The 18,290-nt window shown below is 45.7% G+C and overlaps 2 protein-coding genes across 2 annotated transcripts in view; both read right to left on the reverse strand.

Annotated features, from left to right (window-relative positions):
• Positions 1 to 18,290, reverse strand: part of LOC144483022 (uncharacterized) — a 1,062,789-nt gene that overhangs the window by 389,868 nt on the left and 654,631 nt on the right. The window lies entirely within an intron of this gene.
• Positions 235 to 17,331, reverse strand: LOC144482984 (uncharacterized). The gene is made up of 6 exons (XM_078201811.1): positions 17,294 to 17,331; positions 16,779 to 16,883; positions 15,088 to 15,723; positions 14,836 to 15,003; positions 759 to 896; positions 235 to 523 (listed from the first exon to the last, which is right to left on the reverse strand). The coding sequence occupies exons 1-6, from the start codon at positions 17,329 to 17,331 to the stop codon at positions 235 to 237; spliced, it is 1,374 nt and encodes a 457-aa protein (XP_078057937.1).

Genomic DNA, 18,290 nt, shown 5'->3' on the forward strand with positions numbered 1-18,290 from the left:
TGGGGAGGTGAAGATGGGAGAGGGACAAAGGGAGAGCAACTCAAAAGGAATTCAGTTGTGCTGATGATATTAAAAAGATTCACAGCACTGAACACAAAGATAATTTATTTGACTTTTATTCAGAATATTAAACAGTATAACTGGCTGGAGTTCATTAACATCAACAAAAACAAACGCAATGAACATATTACAGTCCTGGATAGGATTAACAGCAGATTCCAATCACCATGGTTACTAGTGAATTCTTTCGTGTCTCAGCAGGTAGGATGACTGAGTGAATCTCTTCCCACTCTCAGAGCAGCTGAATGGTCTCTCCCCAGTGTGAGCTCGCTTGTGTCTCAGCAGGCTGGAGGACTGAATGAATCCCTTCCCACATTCAGAGCAGGTGAATGGCCTTTCCCCAGTGTGGGTGCGCTGGTGTAGAATGAGGTCATATGATCGCCTGAACCCAGTCCCGCAGTGAGAGCACCTGAATGGTCTCTCATCAGTGTGAACACGTTGATGGGAAGTCAGTTCATCAGAACTTTTAGAGCACTTCTCAGTCAGAGCATTTAATAGGTCTCTCCCCAGTGTGAATACGCTGGTGTGTCATTAGTTGGGATGACCGAGTGAATCCCTTTCCACACTCGAAGCAGGTGAATGGCCTCTCCCCAGTGTGAATTCGCTGGTGTACAGTGAGGTTATGTGAATGCTTGAACCCAATCCCACAGTGAGAGCACCTGAACAGTCTCTCATCAGTATGAACACGTTGATGGGACATCAGTTCCCAATAACTTTTGAAGCACTTCCCACAGTCTAAGCATTTAAAAGGTCTCTCCCCAGTGTGAACTCGTTGATGAGCAAGTAGATTGGATGACTGAGTGAATCCCTTCCCACACTCAGAGCAGGTGAATGGCCTCTCCCCAGTGTGACTGCGCCGATGAATTTCCAGCTGGGATGGGTAATTAAATTCCTTCCCACAGTTCACACATTTCCACAGTTTTTCCAAGGAGTGATTGCACTTACGTTTTGACAGGCCAGAGGATCGGCTGAAGCCTCGTCCACACACAGAACCTGTGTACGGTTTCTCCCCACTGGGAATAGTGCTTTTTCCTTCCATGTTCAAAATCCACTGATATTCAGTTATGATAAATTAGACGACTCTGGCAGTTCCTGATATGATATTTACTTTCAGTTTCCTGACTGCAAATCGTCCCCTTCTAGTCCCTGTGAAACTGATTTAAAACAGAAAAAAGGGGATTGAGAGTGAACCCATAGAGACAGGTGATGAATAGAATCCAAACCGAAGCAACAATAAATAAAACACGCAGGAGGCCAGGAACTGAGTATCGTCGAGATATTCAGCAGACTAGGCAGCCTGTGAGAGTTACAAACAGAATTGAGGGCTCCGGTTGCTGACTTGCCCTCAGTCTATAATGAAACATCTAGAGTCACGCACTGACTAATGGCGGTCGCATTTCCCACAATGCTCTGCGCCCCAGAAACCCCTCTATTCAAAAGTTGCTCACCGTAAATCACTAATCATAGAATCCTTACAGTGCAGAAAGAGGCCATTTTACCCATCGAGTCTGTACTGACTCTGAGAGCATCTTTCCCAGGCTCACCCCCTATCCCAGTAACCCCACGCACTTACTCTGCTATTCCCCATCCTGACCTTTTTCTTCACCCTGCCTGCAACCGCAACAATATATTCTGTACCCGACTCTGTTCCTTTCCCCCTGTGTACTTTACCAAGTTATGACTTTTTTCTGTATAACACGCAAGAAATAATTTTCACTGTATCCCAGAACACGCAACAATAATAAATCAAATTAGACCCTACACATCTTGGGACACTAAGGGACAAATTTAACATGGTCAATTCACCGAACCTGCACATCTTTGGGCAGTGAGAGGAAACCAGAGCACCCAGAGGAAATGCACACAGACAGGGGGAGATTGTGCAAACTCCACACCTGAGGTGAAGATGTTGGACTGGGGTGGGCACAGTAAGAAGTCTCACAACATCAGGTTATTTGGAACCACGAGCTTTTGGAGAGCTGATGAAGGAGCAACTTTGACAAACGGTCATCTGGACTCAAAATGTCAGTTCTTTACTCTCTTTACAGATGCTGCCAGACCTGCTGAGATTTTCCAGCATTTTCTCTTTTGGTTTCAGATTCCAGCATCCGCAGTAATTTGCATTGATTCCAAATGAATTTATTGGAATTTAACCTGATATTGTGAGACTTCTTACTGTGTAAACTCCACACAGTCACACACCCACGGCTGGAGTCGAACCCTGGCGTTGTGAGGCAGCAGTGCTAACCACTGTGCCACAGTGATGGGAGTTTGCCGCAAATTTCGGGTGATAACAATGGGCTGGATGTTGCTCAGAATGTGGAGCACTGCAGCAAAGTACACAGAGACAGAGACAGAGCAGCAGACTGGACTGAGAAATGGAGTCTGCAGACTGGAACTGGCAGCATGAGGAGAGGTTATTTAGTCTAACACTCACAGCAATCTACAACCCACCCCCATTACCGAGACAGTGAGACAGAGATTACAAACACTCACCAACACAGCTCCACTGAAACGTCCCAGGAAAAAGGGGGAATCTGTGGCAGTTCCTGTCCTGATATAACCCCAGGACTGTCACTCAAACCCCCAACCCGGCCCAGTTCACAGCTCAGCCTCTCAGCTTGCAGCTTCCTGCACCTCGAGCCAACCTTGAACAGGTGTGGGAGGGTCTGTGGAACCACAGAATGGGGGGAGGGGTGACCTCCTGCTGTGTCCCAAATAGTTTGTCCTTCCCCTCCCCCTTGGCGCTCTAAGCTCTCAATGTGGACAGATTGCTGGACTTTGCTGAGCCTCACTGAGCTGCGCCTGTCCCTTATCCTGGGTCACCCCCTCTCCCTGGGTTTAGTGTGTGTGAAATCGCTGCTTGTTTCCCTGCTGAACCTTCAGTTAAACACAAACAGAAAATGCTGGAGAACCTCAGCATTTCTGGCAGCACCTATGACCATCCAGACTGGAAACATTAATTCTGTTCTCTCTCCACAGATGCAGTCAGATCCGCTGAGATTTCCAGCATTTCCTGTTTCAGATTCCAGCATCCGCAGTATTTTTGCTTTTATCTTCATTTAAACAAGCATTCTTTGATGGCCTTTACCCCCATTGCTCCTTTCCAGAGCTTCCCACCTTCTGCTATTGTCCCTGACTCCCACATTAACTCTGTCATTCCTCCCCTTTACCCCGCTCACCCTGTCTGAAGTCAGGCTCAGAGTTTTAGCGCCATCTCCCCCTCCCCCAGCCTCCACATCCCAACACCCGGAATCTCTAACCCAGCGGTTCCAGTTTGTCTGGTTTGAGTTCAGATTTGCCGCAGCACCGACAGGATTTCACTTCAAACCAGCCGGAACTGACTGCTCACAAATCCCTAAATGTTTCTCCAGCAGCCCTGGCTTGTTAACGTTGTTTAAAGTCAGTTTCAGTTACTCTCTTCAGTTTAAAAAACTTCTCCATTTAATTTAAGATATTACTCGCACCAGACACAAATATAAAACAGTGAACATTATCCCCCCACCCTGACCCGAGCTGGAGTGTCCCGAGGAAGAGACATCTGTTCCGGGTGTAACAATTCTTACACATTCTCTGTGACATAAAGCAGGAAACGCTGGAAATACTCAACAAGTCAGGCAGCCTCTGTGGAGAGAGAAACAGACTGAATGTGACCTGTCATCGGAACTGGGAAGTATATTATTTCCCGCAACTAAAAGAGACACTTTACAGCCTTCAGAACAACACTGAGTCCAACAATTTTACACCACAATCTCTGCCCCCATTGTGTTCTGTGTTTCGTTGTTGCTTCTTTCACCTCATTTCCCTCTTGTTTTCTTTACTTTGCATTCAGACTATTGCTAACCGGCTATTCACACCTCATCCAGAACATCTTTTGTGTCTTTACTTGTCCCATTAACACTCGCTTTGGTCTTGGGCTGTGAATCATTTTATCAGTTTGCAGATTTTTCATTTTGTTCTTCTCCACCTCCCTCTCTCCTTTCTTCACGGGTCTGGCTTTCCCTGTGTGGCTCCGGAGAACGAGCAGGATTTGAGACGTCTGAAAGAGAGAGAATGAGATTTTTTTCTCTCTCAGAGGGTCTTTGGTCTGTGGAATTCTCTTTCCCAGAGAGCAGTGGAGACAGAGTCATTGAATATTTTTAAGGTTGATCCATTGGATTCTTGAGAGGAAAGTGGAGTTTTGGCCACAGTCAGATCAGCCGGGATCTTATCTGGAGCAGAGCAGCCCAAAGGTCTACTGCTGCTCTTGATTCATATGGATGTTTAACTGTGTGTTTTACTCTGTTTCTGCCTCCACACAAACTGCCGGGCCTGTTGACTCTTTGTGGCGTTGACTGTTTTATTTCAGATTTTAACACTCTAACCTCACGGTAAGCTATTGCAGAAGATACGGAGGCATGGGATTGAGGGTGATTTAGCGGTTTGGATCAGGAATTGGCTCGCTGTAAGAAGATTTTAAACTCTCTGGGAACTGTGCCCAGGGACACACACACACACAATTAATCCAGTTCTCCTGGATTACTGCTCTGTAACATATCACTGTGTAATCCAACAATTAATCCAGTTCCCTGGATTACTGCTCTGTAACATATCACTGTGTAATCCAACAATTAATCCAGTTCTCCTGGATTACTGCTCTGTAACATATCACTGTGTAATCCAACAATTAATCCAGTTCCCTGGATTACTGCTCTGTTACATATCACTGTGAAATCCAACAATTAATCCCGTTCTCCTGGATTTCTGCTCTGTAACATATCACTGTGAAATCCAACAATTAATCTAGTTCCCTGGATTTCTGCTCTGTTACATATCACTGTGTAATGGAACCCGCTCCTGCTGCAGTGAACATACAAACACAGCGAGGGAGCTCCCTCTTGTGGCGATGTGAGGTAAATGGCCTCTGCCTGGGAAATCACTGAATTCTCAGATTCCTGAAGGATCTTGTTGGAGGATTGTGCTGCTGTATTTTTCTTATTCCTATTATTTTTATTTGAATATATTTTAATGCAGACGAATCTATTCTCATAACTGATATCAATCTCGGAAACAGATACAGACAAACTCATAGACACACAAATACTCAGAAAAATGCAGACACATACATATGATTCCAAGAATAAATTAGATATAGCTCTTGGGGCTAAAGGTATGGGAGGAAGGGGGATCAGAATATTGAATTCGATGATCAGCCATGACCAAAATGAATGGCGGAGCAGGCTCGAAGGGCCGAATGGCCTACTCCTGCTTCTAGTTTCTATATTTCTATAATCTCACACAAACTCACACACGCACTCACAGACATACATACACACGCTCAGATACACACTATCTCAGACACACTCACAAACACAGAGACAGACTGAGACCATGAAGGGTTGATGTCAGTCTCACTCCAAATAATCTGCTGGGCAAATTAAAATAACTGCAGCAAATCTGAAATTCAGTGTGTGAGTTTTATTGTGAAATGAGATAAGACCATAAGACCATAAGACATAGGAGCGGAAGTAAGGCCATTCGGCCCATCGAGTCCACTCCACCATTCAATCATGGTTGATTTCAACTCCATTTACCCGCGCTCTCCCCATAGCCCTTAATTCCTCGAGAAATCAAGAATTTATCAATTTCTGTCTTGAAGACGCTCAACGTCTCGGCCTCCACAGATAATGTATAAATATATCCCCATAGCTCAGGGCGGGAGTGGAATTGATGATTTGTCTGCTGTCTGAACAAATATTAAATTGGAGAGATTATAAAGTTTGAAATGTAATATCTAATGGTGTAAAGTATCTGGGAGCAGAGTGGATGTGATAAAGGCTGGAATACAGACTGGGGCAATGAGGGTGAAACTGCTGTGCAGAGTGAATGGTTCTTGTTGTCGGGAGGGATGGGAGGAGGGAGAGAGAGAGGAAGGGGGGATGACCTTCCAGAATGTATTTTCCCGCCTTGAGATCCGGGAAGTTTTCAGCATTAAAACAGAACATGCAGAAAATAAGAATCCACACTTTTCCAAGTACCAGTTGATTGTGCCCCAGATTATTGGTTTCATTTTTCTCCACCGCTGATGTTGAGATGATTGTTCTGTAATTTTTTGAAAAGGGATGTTACGTTTACAATCGCTCAGCCTTTTGGCACCACAACTCTATGAGAAGGATTGGAAGATTGTGGCCAGAGCCTCCACAAACTCCATGTGAAGGACACTATGTGTCAGAGTACAGCAGTCCCTCAATGTCAGACTGCAGTGTCAGCCTAGATAATGTGCTCAGCTTGATGAGTATTTCCTGTTGTTATTGATGTGGATCATTCATAAACAATGGACTCTGATGATGTCATCCAGTCCTGCTGTGATTATGTCATAGAGACTATTACATCACAGCGGAACCTTCGTGGTGAAAACAGTTTTGTTCCAGACGGCAGCAAGTCCATTACTGATAGATCAGCAACTAGAATTACTGGGTCACAGAGCACAATATTAGGATGCATGGTCAAAACCTTGTTTGGAGAGACAGACCTTAACAAACACCTTTAATCTGGACAGTTAGGGAGGGAGTTTCAGAATCTCATATCCAGGCCTTGTTACATTCACTCAAAATATTTTACAGAAATTGATAAGTTGTAATGATCAGGAAGGTTTGAAAAGTATTAATCTCTTCTCTTTGGAACAATGTTGACCCTGTTTCTGTCTCAATCTGTTTCTCTTTGTCTCAGTTTACGAACTTCCATCCCATTCACTCTCACAGTCTCTTTTCCCCATTTACTTTGCTCCCTCTATTCACTTGCTCTCTGTCTGTAATAATCACAGTGGCTGCTGGTGATTCTCTGACTATAATCAGATAAGAAATTAATCCGAAGTGTGCAGTCCCACCCAGCTGGACAACAATGGAGAGGCACTGGAGGAAGATGGTTTGGTCAATGGTGTCAATAACTGCAGACTGGCTGAGAAGGACAGTGACAGATAACTTACCTCAGTCATATTCACACAGTAATTTGAGACTGGTAAGAGCTGGTTGAATACTGTGCAAAAGACAAATGTAATCAGAGGGATTCACACAGGGAATTTCAGGACATATGGGCAGAGATTTGGGAGACGACAGGGATTTTGGAAGTTGTAATGAGAGATGGGCAGGAGGGGAACAAAGACACTGGGGTCAAGGATGGGCTCGTGGGAGGAAGGGAAGCAACAGAGGCAGCTTTTTTTATTTCATCTATGGGACATGGATGTTGTTGCATGGCCAGCATTTATTGCAAGTTGCCCTTGAGAAGGTGGTGGTGAGCTGCCTTCATGAACAACTGAGTGGCTTGCTTGGCCATTTTAGAGTCAACCACATTGCTGTGGCTCTGGAGTCCCATGTAGGCCAGACCAGGCAAGGACGGCAGATTTCCTTCCCTAAAGGACATCATTAAACCAGATGGGTTTTTACGACAATTGTTTCACGGTCATCAGTAAATTCTTAATTCCAGATATTTTTTATTGAATTCAGATTTCACCATCTGGCGTGGTGGGATTGAAACCTGGTACCCAGAACATTAGCTGAGTTTCTGGATTAACCGTCTAGTGTTAATACCACTAGGCCATCACCTCCCCTCAATCTTAGTGACTGAAGTCGGGAATGGGTTAATGAACTTTGTCACACTTAAGCATTAAAACCCAAACTCTGTGATTTTGTTGAGAAGACTGCAGAGTTCATGTTTTCGTCAGAGTTCGGTGTTTTTCATGTCTGTACCAGATAAGAGGAACAGCTATTCTTGTTATTAAGAAATGCGATTAACCCAGCTCGAAATAAGCTAAACAGTCTCCATTTTTATGTACCTTTGTTTAACACGATGGAGTTGACATGTATGCCGTCTGTCTTTGAATCACCATAGATTCATATATATATTCATCATACGTTATTCATCTTATCCTGATATAAAGTATTATACAAACTTGTATGTAGATTAGTTAACTTGTTTGTGCAAAACCTGTGATGTTGTTTCAAGGATATAAATGTCGAACAATCGTGGCCTTGGAGATCGAACAAACTACGCAGAGGAAGATACTGCTAATACAACAAGAATCTCACCATGAACAATGACAGACATCTTAGAGAATTGCAATGTAATGAGGGCGGGGCCCGGGACATATATAAATTCTGTTCTTACTTGTGTTCGATGAGAAGGCTGGGGGTACACTGTTAGGAACCTCACTTCTCCCACAATTGTGAAAATAAACACTGCATTTTGAACCACTAATAGTGTCAGAGGTTTTTTACCTACAACAGTGACAAAGAAGCTCCATGCGCTCCTCACACTTGTTGTTGGAGGTGAGGATGGAGAAGACAAAGGAGAGGGAGAGCCCTTCAAAAGGATCCAAAGTGAACATAGAACATAGAAAAGCTACAGCACAAACAGGCCCTTCGGCCCACAAGTTGTGCCGAACAATTTCCTTACCTTCTAGGCTCATCTATAACCCTCCATCTTACTAACCTCCATGAACCTATCCAAAAGTTTCTTAAAAGACTCAATTGAATCCGCTTCCACCACCACTACCGGCAGCCGATTCCACGCACCCGCCACCCTCTGAGCGAAACACTTACCCTGAACATCTCCTCTGTACCTACTCCCCAGCACCCTAAACCTGTGGCCTCTCGTGACAACCATTTCAGCCCTGGGTAAAAGCATCTGAGAATCCATTCTATCAATACCCCTCAACATCTTATACACCTCTATCAGGTCACCTCTCATCCTTCGCCTCTCCAAGGAGAAAAGACCTAGCTCTCTCAACCTATCCTCAAAAGGCATACCACTTAATCCTGGCAACATCCTCGTAAATCTCCTCTGCACCCGTTCTATGGCTTCCACATCCTTTCTGTAATGAGGCGACCAGAACTGGGCACAGTACTCCAGTTGGGGTCTGACCAGGATCCTATACAGCTGCAGCATTATCTCCCGATTTCTAAACTCAATTCCTCTATTGATGAAGGCCAGTATTCCATACGCCTTCTTAACCACAGCCTCTACCTGTGACGCTGCTTTGAGCCCGGACCCCAAGATCCCTCTGTTCTTCCAGACTGCCAAGCGTCTTACCCTTAATATTATATTCTTCCATCCTATTCGACCGACCAAAATGACCCACCACTCACTTATCTGGGTTGAAGTCCATCTGCCATTTCTCTGCCCAGTCTTGCATCTTATCTATGTCTCGTTGCAACTGTTGACATCCCTCTACACTATCCATAACACCTCCAACCTTTGTGTCATCAGCAAACTTGCCAACCCATTCTTCCACTTCCTCATCCAGGTCATTTATAAAAATCACAAAGAGCAAGGGTCCCAGAACAGATCCCTGGGGCACCCCACTGGTGACCGACCTCCACTCTGAAAAAGATCCATCTAGAACCACCCTTTGCCTTCTGTGAGCAAGCCAGTTCTGAATACACAAAGCAACATCACCTTGTATCCCTTGCCCCTTCACTTTCTCCATAAGCCTTGCATGGGGCACCTTATCAAACACCTTACTGAAATCCATATAAACCACATTTACCGCTCTTCCGCCGTCTAAGTGTCTAGTCACATCTTCAAAAAACTCAATCAGACTCGTAAGGAATGATCTGCCTCGGACAAAGCCGTGCTGGCTACTTCTGATCATACTATTCCTTTCCAAATGTTCATAAATCCTGCCTCTCAGGATCTTCTCCATCAACTTACCTACCACTGAGGTTAGACTCACCGGTCTATAATTTCCTGGGCAATTTCTTCTCCCTTTCTTGAATAACGGAACCACATCCGCCATCCTCCAATCCTCCGGAACCTCTCCCGTCTCCATTGATGACGCAAAGATCATCGCCAGAGGATCAACAATCTCTTCCTCACCTCCCACAGTAACCTGGGGTACATCCCATCCGGTCCCGGCGATTTATCTAACTTAAGTGAGTTGGAGACATTAAATAGATGCAACACAGTGTGTTCAATATAAAAATAGTAATATGAAACTGATTTATTTGACCTTTATCCACAATATTAGCCCAAACAACTGGCTGGAATTTATTGACATCATCCAATCGACCCCAACGAACATAATCCTGGATGTCATTGACAGCAAAATTCAATCATTGTCGTTGTTTGTGAGCTTGTTGGTGTCTCATCAGTACAGAAAAATCCACTGGAGCAAGCTGAGAGGGGTGATTGAAGGCAGCAGTGCTGGTGAGAGATTAATTGGATTAATTGAATTGTTTATTTATTTAATTAGTCAGCTAGTGTGTGTATTTTTTTTGGCCTTTACTTTAACAGCAGTTTTTCAAGTTTAAAGTGAAAACTAGAAGTGGGCAGCAAAGGAGTCTGGGAAGGGTTTTTATTTTAACTTTAAAAGTCAGTTACCTGGGAGGTTCCCCCTCATTGATCCACTGGAGCAAGCTGAGAGGGGTGATTGAAGGCAGCAGTGCTGGTGAGAGATTAATTGAATTGTTTATTTATTTAATTAGTCAGCTAGTGTGTGTATTTTTTTGGCCTTTACTTTAACAGCAGTTTTTCAAGTTTAAAGTGAAAACTAGAAGTGGGCAGCAAAGGAGTCTGGTAAGGGTTTTTTAAGCGCGTGAAGTATAAAAGGTAGGCTGCAGTATACAGCGGGCAGCGTCGGGAGCGGGCAGTGGAGTGTGTGGGAAGCAGAGTGTGAGCTATAAGACTTTGGCTCACAGGGCTTGAGTGTGTGGGAAGCAGAGTGTGAGCTATAAGACTTTGGCTCACAGGGCTTGAGTGTGTGGGAAGCAGAGTGTGAGCTATAAGACTTTGGCTCACAGGGCTTAGGCTGAAAGGGCGAGCAGGGGTGAGTTGAATTCATTTTTGCACTTTCTACCTGGTACTGGCAAGGTATCTAGAGGGGATGGGTGTGCAGGCAGTGCAATGTTCCTCTTGCACTATGTTTGAGGTGAGGGACGACGACAGTGTCCCTACTGATTACACCTGTGGGAAGTGCACCCATCTGCAGCTCCTCCAAAACCATGTTAGGGAACTGGAGCTGGAGTTGGAGGAACTTAGGATCATCAGGGACGCAGAGATGGCCATAGACACAAGCTTTAGGAATACAGTTACTCCGAGGATTGAAAACAGATGGGTGACGGTGAGAGGGGCTGGGAGGAAGCAGTCCGTGCAGGGATCCCCGGTGGTCGTTCCCCTTAGCAACAAGTATTCCGCTTTGGATACGGTTGAGGGGGATGACATACCAGTGGGGAGCCGCAGTGAGAGGATCTCCAGCACTGTGTCCGTCTCTGTGGCTCGGGAGGGAAAGGGGGAGAGCGGGAGGGCGATAGTTATTGGGGACTCGTTAGTTAGAGGGATAGATAGGAGGTTCTGTGGCAGCAAAAGAGACTCATGGATGGTATGTTGCCAACCGGATGCCAAGGTCCGTGATGTCTCAGACCGTGTTTTCCAGATTCTGAAGGGGGAGGGGAAACAGTCACAAGTCGTGGTGCACATTGGTACCAATGACATAGGTAAGAGAAGGGACGGGGATTTAAAGCAGGAATTTCTGGAGCTGGGCTGGAAGCTGAGAGCCAAGACGAAACATGTGGTCATCTCTGGTACGTTGCCGGTACCACGTGATAGCGAGTTGAGGAACAGGGAGAGAGTGCAGTTAAATATGTGGTTGCAGGGATGGTGTAGGAGGGAGGGTTTCAGATACGTGGATAATTGGAACACGTTCTGGGGAAGGTGGGACCTGTACAAACAGGACGGGGTGCACCTGAACCAGAGGGGCACCAATATCCTCGGAGGGAAATTTGTTACGGCTCTTCAGGGGGGTTTAAACTAATTTGTCAGGGGAGTGGGAAAGGGAGTTGTAGTCCAGAAGTCAGTGAGGGTGGTGAGGTATTGGGGAAGGTATCAGGGTCAAGGGTGGGTACTGGTAGACAGGAAGGTGGGTTGAAGTGTGTCTACTTCAATGCAAGGAGCATCCGGAACAAGGTAGATGAACTTGGGGCGTGGATTGGTACTTGGGACTACGATGTTGTGGCCATTACGGAGACGTGGGTAGAACAAGGACAGGAATGGTTGTTGGACGTTCCGGGGTATAGATGTTTCACTAAGTGTAGGGAAGCTGGTAAAAGAGGTGGAGGAGTGGCATTGTTAATCAAGGATAGTTTAACGGCTGCGGAAAGGCACTTTGTGGGGGATCTGCACACTGAGGTAATATGGGCTGAAGTTAGAAATAGGAAAGGAGCGGTCACGTTGCTAGGAGTTTACTATAGGCCCCCAAATAGTAATAGAGATGTGGAGGAAGAAATTGCTAAGCAGATTATGGATATGTGTGGGGGTCACAGGGTAGTTGTCATGGGGGACTTTAACTTTCCAAATATTGATTGGAACCTTTGTCGGTCAAATAGTTTGGATGGGGCAGTTTTTGTGCAGTGTGTGCGGGAGGGTTTCCTGACACAATATGTGGATGGGCCGACTAGAGGTGAGGCCACATTGGATTTGGTACTGGGAAATGAACCGGGCCAAGTGTTAGATTTGGTTGTGGGAGAGCACTTTGGAGATAGTGACCACAATTCGGTGTCTTTTGTTATTGCAATGGAGAGGGATAGGGCCGTACGGCAGGGCAAGGTTTACAATTGGGGGAGGGGTAATTATGATGCGATTAGGCAAGAATTAGGGGGCATAAGTTGGGAACAGAAACTGTCAGAGAAAGGAACTAATGAAAAGTGGAACTTTTTCAAGGAACAAATACTGGATGTCCTTGATAGGTATGTTCCTGTCAGGCAGGGAGGAAATGGCCGAGTGAGGGAACCATGGTTCACGAAAGAGGTGGAATGTCTTGTGAAAAGGAAGAGGGAAGCTTATGTAGGGATGAGGAAACAAGGTTCAGATGGCTCGATTGAGGGTTACAAGTTAGCAAGGAATGAGCTGAAAAAGGGGCTTAGGAGAGCTAGGAGGGGACATGAGAAGTCCTTGGCGGGTCGGATCAAGGAAAACCCCAAGGCTTTTTACTCTTATGTGAGGAATAAAAGAATGACCAGGGTGAGGTTAGGGCCGGTCAAGGACAGTAGTGGGAACTTGTGTATGGAGTCAGTAGAGATAGGCGAGGTGATGAATGAATACTTTTCTTCAGTGTTCACCAAGGAGAGGGGCCATGTTTTTGAGGAAGAGAAGGTGTTACAGGCTAATAGGCTGGAGGAAATAGATGTTCGGAGGGAGGATGTCTTGGCAGTTTTGAATAAACTGAAGGTCGATAAGTCCCCTGGGCCTGATGAAATGTATCCTAGGATTCTGTGGGAGGCAAGGGATGAGATTGCAGAGCCTTTGGCTTTGATCTTTGGGTCCTCGCTGTCCACGGGGATGGTGCCAGAGGACTGGAGAGTGGCAAATGTTGTTCCTCTGTTTAAGAAAGGGAATAGAAATGACCCTGGTAATTATAGACCGGTTAGTCTTACTTCGGTGGTTGGTAAATTGATGGAAAGGGTCCTTAGGGATGGGATTTACGACCATTTAGAAAGATGCGGATTAATCCGAGATAGTCAGCACGGATTCGTGAAGGGCAAGTCGTGCCTCACAAATTTGATAGAATTTTTTGAGGAGGTAACTAAGTGTGTTGATGAAGGTAGGGCAGTTGATGTCATATACATGGATTTTAGTAAGGCGTTTGATAAGGTCCCCCATGGTCGGCTTATGATGAAAGTGAGGAGGTGTGGGATAGAGGGAAAGTTGGCCGATTGGATAGGTAACTGGCTGTCTGACCGAAGACAGAGGGTGGTGGTCGATGGAAAATTTTCGGATTGGAGGCAGGTTGCTAGCGGTGTGCCGCAGGGATCAGTGCTTGGTCCTCTGCTCTTTGTGATTTTTATCAATGACTTAGAGGAGGGGGCTGAAGGGTGGATCAGTAAATTTGCTGATGACACCAAGATTGGTGGAGTAGTGGATGAGGTGGAGGGCTGTTGTAGGTTGCATAGGATGCAAAGCTGGGCTGAAAAATGGCAAATGGAGTTTAACCCTGATAAATGTGAGGTGATTCATTTTGGTAGGACAAATTTAAATGTGGATTACAGGGTCAAAGGTAGGGTTCTGAAGACTGTGGAGGAACAGAGAGATCTTGGGGTCCATATCCACAGATCTCTAAAGGTTGCCAGTCAAGTGGATAGAGCTGTGAAGAAGGCCTATAGTGTGTTAGCTTTTATTAACAGGGGGTTGGAGTTTAAGAGCCGTGGGGTTATGCTGCAACTGTCCAGGACCTTGGTGAGACCACATTTGGAATATTGTGTGCAGTTCTGGTCACCTCACCATAAGAAGGATGTGGAAGCACTGGAAAGAGTGCAGAGGAGATTTACCAGGATGCTGCCTGGTTTGGAGGGTAGGTCATATGAGGAAAGGTTGAGGGAGCTAGGGCTGTTCTCTCTGGAGCGGAGGAGGCTGAGGGGAGACTTAATAGAGGTTTATAAAATGATGAAGGGGATAGATAGAGTGAACGTTCAAAGACTATTTCCTCGGGTGGATGGAGCTATTACAAGGGGGCATAACTATAGGGTTCGTGGTGGGAGATACAGGACGGATATCAGAGGTAGGTTCTTTACGCAGAGAGTGGTTGGGGTGTGGAATGGACTGCCTGCAGTGATAGTGGAGTCAGACACTTTAGAAACATTTAAGCGGTTATTGGATAGGCACATGGAGCACACCAGGATGATAGGGAGTGGGATAGCTTGATCTTGGTTTCAGATAAAGCTCGGCACAACATCGTGGGCCGAAGGGCCTGTTCTGTGCTGTACTGTTCTATGTTCAAATCCCTTCCCACATTCAGCACATGTGAATGGCCTCTCCCCAGTGTGAACTCGCTGGTGTGTCAGCAGGTTCGATGACTGAGTGAAACCCTTCCCACACACAGAGCAGGTGAACGGTCTCTCCCCAGTGTGAACTCGCTGGTGCATCAGAAGTTTGGATGAGGAAGGGAATCCCTTCCCACACTCAGAGCAGATGAATGGTCTCCCCCCAGTTTGAACACACTGGTGTGTCAGAAGGACGGATGACTGAGTAAATCCCTTGCTACACTCAGGGCAGGTGAACAGCCTCTCCCCGGTGTGAATTTGCTGGTGTACAGTGAGATGAGATGATCGCTTGAATGCAGACCCACAGTGAGAGCATCTGAACGGTCTCTCATCAGTGTGAACAGGTTGATGCTGCATCAAGTCCTGGGAACTTTTAAAGTGTTTTCCACAGTCTGGACATGTAAAAGGTCTCTCATCAGTGTGAACTCGCTGGTGTGTCAGCAGTTTGTATTGCTGAGTAAATCCTTTCCCACACATGGAACAGGTGAATGGCCTCTCATTGCTGTGAACACGTTGATGGCCCATCAGTTCCCCAGAACATTTGTAACACTTCCCACAGTCTGAGCATTTAAATGGTCTCTCCTCAGTGTGAACTCGCTGGTGATTCAACAGGGTGGATGACTGAATGAATCCCTTCCCACACACAGAACAGGTGAACGGCCTTTCCCCAGTGTGAAGTCGCTGATGTGTCAGAAGGTAGGATTGACGAGTGAATCCCTTCCCACATTTGAAGCAGGTGAACGGTTTCTCCCCAGTGTGACTGAGCCAATGACCTTCCAGGCCAGACGGGGATTTGAATCCCTTCCCACAATCCCTGCATTTCCACGGTTTCTTCCTGGATTGACTGCATTTGTGTTTCAACAGGTCAGATGATTGGCTGAAGCCTCGTCCACACACAGAACACGTGTATGGATTTTCCCCACTGTGAACGGTGCTTGTTCCTTCCATGTTCAAAATCAAATGATATTCAGGTTACGATAAATTGGAAAACTCTACCAGGTTGTGATGTGATGTTTCGTTTCAATTTCCCGACTGCAAATCCTGCTCTTCTAAAACCCTGTATAACTGTTTCAAAACAGAAAAAAAGGGAGTGAGAGAGAACTCATAAAAACACAGGCAGTTTGTGAAATTGAACTGAATTAATCTGGTCATTTGTACGTCCGTCACTGGGAAAAAGTGACAATGAAAACTGCTGGATTGTTGTAGAAATGCAACTTATTCACTGATATCCTTCGGAGAAGGGAACCTGCCACACGGTCTGGGTCTACAGAAGACTGTCTCCACTAATTTCAAAACTGTTCCTGAACACCAAGGTCTGGGTCATTTGTGTACATTAGGAAGAGCAGGGTGTTAACACCAGCTCCTGAGAACTCCCAAACATCCATTAACCAATATTTCATGAGTTTCCTGTCCCGTGGACAATTTTATGTCAATGTTGTTATTGTCCCTTTCATTCCACGAGTCATAACTTTGTTCCTAAGTCTGTTGTGCAGCAATTTATCTAATGCCTTTTGGAAGTCCATGTTCACCATATTAATAGCATTATCCTCAACACTGGTGTCTTAACCTCATCAAAAAACAGGTTAAGCAGGTTAGTTCCCTTCACAAATCCATGCTGGCTTTCCTTATTAACCCACATTTACTCAGGTGACTATTAAATTTGTCCTCAATTATTGTTTCAGGAATTTTCCCTTTCGCCAAGATTAAACTGACTATAGTTTCTGGGATTATCTTCACACCAGTTATTGGCCACCCACCTAATCTGCACATCTTTAGACTGTGGGAGGAAATATGGGGGAGGACATGCAAACTCCACACAATCACCCGAGGCTGGAATCGAACCTGGGTCTCTGGCGTTGTGTTGCAGTAATGCTTAACCACTGTGCCACCCCAGAAATCTGAAATCTTTCCCAACAGACAGAGAAGCCAAACCTTTGACCTTTCACATTCAAAAGCTGATGATATTCAGATTCTAAAGAACGGGATGGCTGCAAGATGTGATGTGATCTTCGGTTTGAATTTTCCAATTGTCGTATTCTGTAAATCAAGATTACAAAACAAAAATCACTGTTAATCCAGGACAGAAATTTAGAAGAGATAAATATTTCTCTTGGGTTGAGTTTTCTGTGTGTAAATCCTCCCCTTCTAACTCCCTGTAAAAGGAGTTTCCAAAGTCCATCCCTGTCAGTCCAGGAGAGAAATTCACAACATTCTCTCCTCCTGCTGACTGGAAGCAGCGAGCATGCGCACTCCTGCACATCGCCCCAAAGATGGTGGCCGTTAACCCGGGTTTGTTACCGAGCGAAGCGGCGCGGAGCAGCTGTTGCCGCAGAGATACAAATGCGGGACCGTTAGCACCTTATGCTGCTTTCAGATCCATTACGGTGCTTATGAAGCTTCTCCACCCACCCACCAGCTCTATCTCTCCGGCCACGCCGGAAACTCACCGTCTGTGAATCGGCCAAAGCTCATCCACACTGCGCATGTACTCAATATTCTGTGATTGACGGCAGCTCCGGACCAATAGGAAGAGGGGGTAGGGCTGGAGGACTGAGCGGAAGCGGCTGGTCCTCCAACCAATCGGAGTGAACGAGGGGCGGGGCTGGAGGACTGAGCGGGAGCGGTTGGTCCTCCAACCAATCGGAGTGAATGAAAGGCGGGGCTGAGCCCGGATCTCCCTCATTGGTTGAAACTCTGCATCATTGTGAAGGCTGCTTTGTGACAAACTCCAGGAGAAAACTGGACCTTTCTGTTTGTGGCTTTACTCACCTGAAGAAGGGGCTTGGAGCTCCGAAAGCTTGTGTGGCTTTTGCTACCAAATAAACCTGTTGGACTTTAACCTGGTGTTGTTAAACTTCTTACGGTGCGGAGCAAACAGATCAACATTTGTCACTGAGATGGGTTCATTCAACACAGACAGCAGGGATTAATTCAAGAATTAAGCGCAGCAATTATTTATCTTTGAACTCATCCCTTGGAGAACAGAATTTCAATTTGAATGCACAATTTGATTTATTATTGTCACATGTATTAGCACAGTAAGAAGTGCTGCATTTGTACAGGGCATTGGTGAGGCCGCAGCTGGAATACTGTGTGCAGTATTGGTCCCCTTATTTGGGGAAGGATATATTGGCCTTGGAGGGAGTGCAGGGAAGGTTCACCAGGTTGATACCAGAGATGAGGGGTGTTGATTATGAGGAGAGACTGAGCAGATTGGGTTTGTATTCGTTGGAATTTAGAAGGCCGAGGGGGGAATCTTATAGAGACCTATAAGATAATGAAGGGGCTGGATAGGGTAGAGGTGGAGAGATTCTTTCCACTTAGAAAGGAAACCAGAACTAGAGGGCACAGCCTCAAAATAAAGGGGTGTCAGTTTAGGACAGAGTTGAGGAGGAACTTCTTCTCTCAGAGGGTGGTGAATCTCTGGAATTCTCTGCCCACTGA

Source organism: Mustelus asterias, unplaced genomic scaffold (genome assembly GCF_964213995.1).
Source record: "Mustelus asterias unplaced genomic scaffold, sMusAst1.hap1.1 HAP1_SCAFFOLD_44, whole genome shotgun sequence".
NCBI classification, from domain to species: domain Eukaryota; kingdom Metazoa; phylum Chordata; class Chondrichthyes; order Carcharhiniformes; family Triakidae; genus Mustelus; species Mustelus asterias.

What these genes read in the sequence shown, in the direction of transcription:
- LOC144482984 (XM_078201811.1), bottom strand. Translation starts at nt 17,331, where the DNA reads ATGCGCAGTGTGGATGAGCTTTGGCCGATTCACAGACG. An exon ending in CTTTGGCCGATTCACAGACG is followed by an intron (nt 16,884 to 17,293) that starts GTGAGTTTCCGG and finishes CTTGATTTACAG; the next exon opens with AATACGACAATTGGAAAATT. An exon ending in CGAGTTCACACTGGGGAGAG is followed by an intron (nt 897 to 14,835) that starts GCCATTCACATG and finishes CACTGGGGAGAG; the next exon opens with GCCATTCACCTGCTCTGAGT.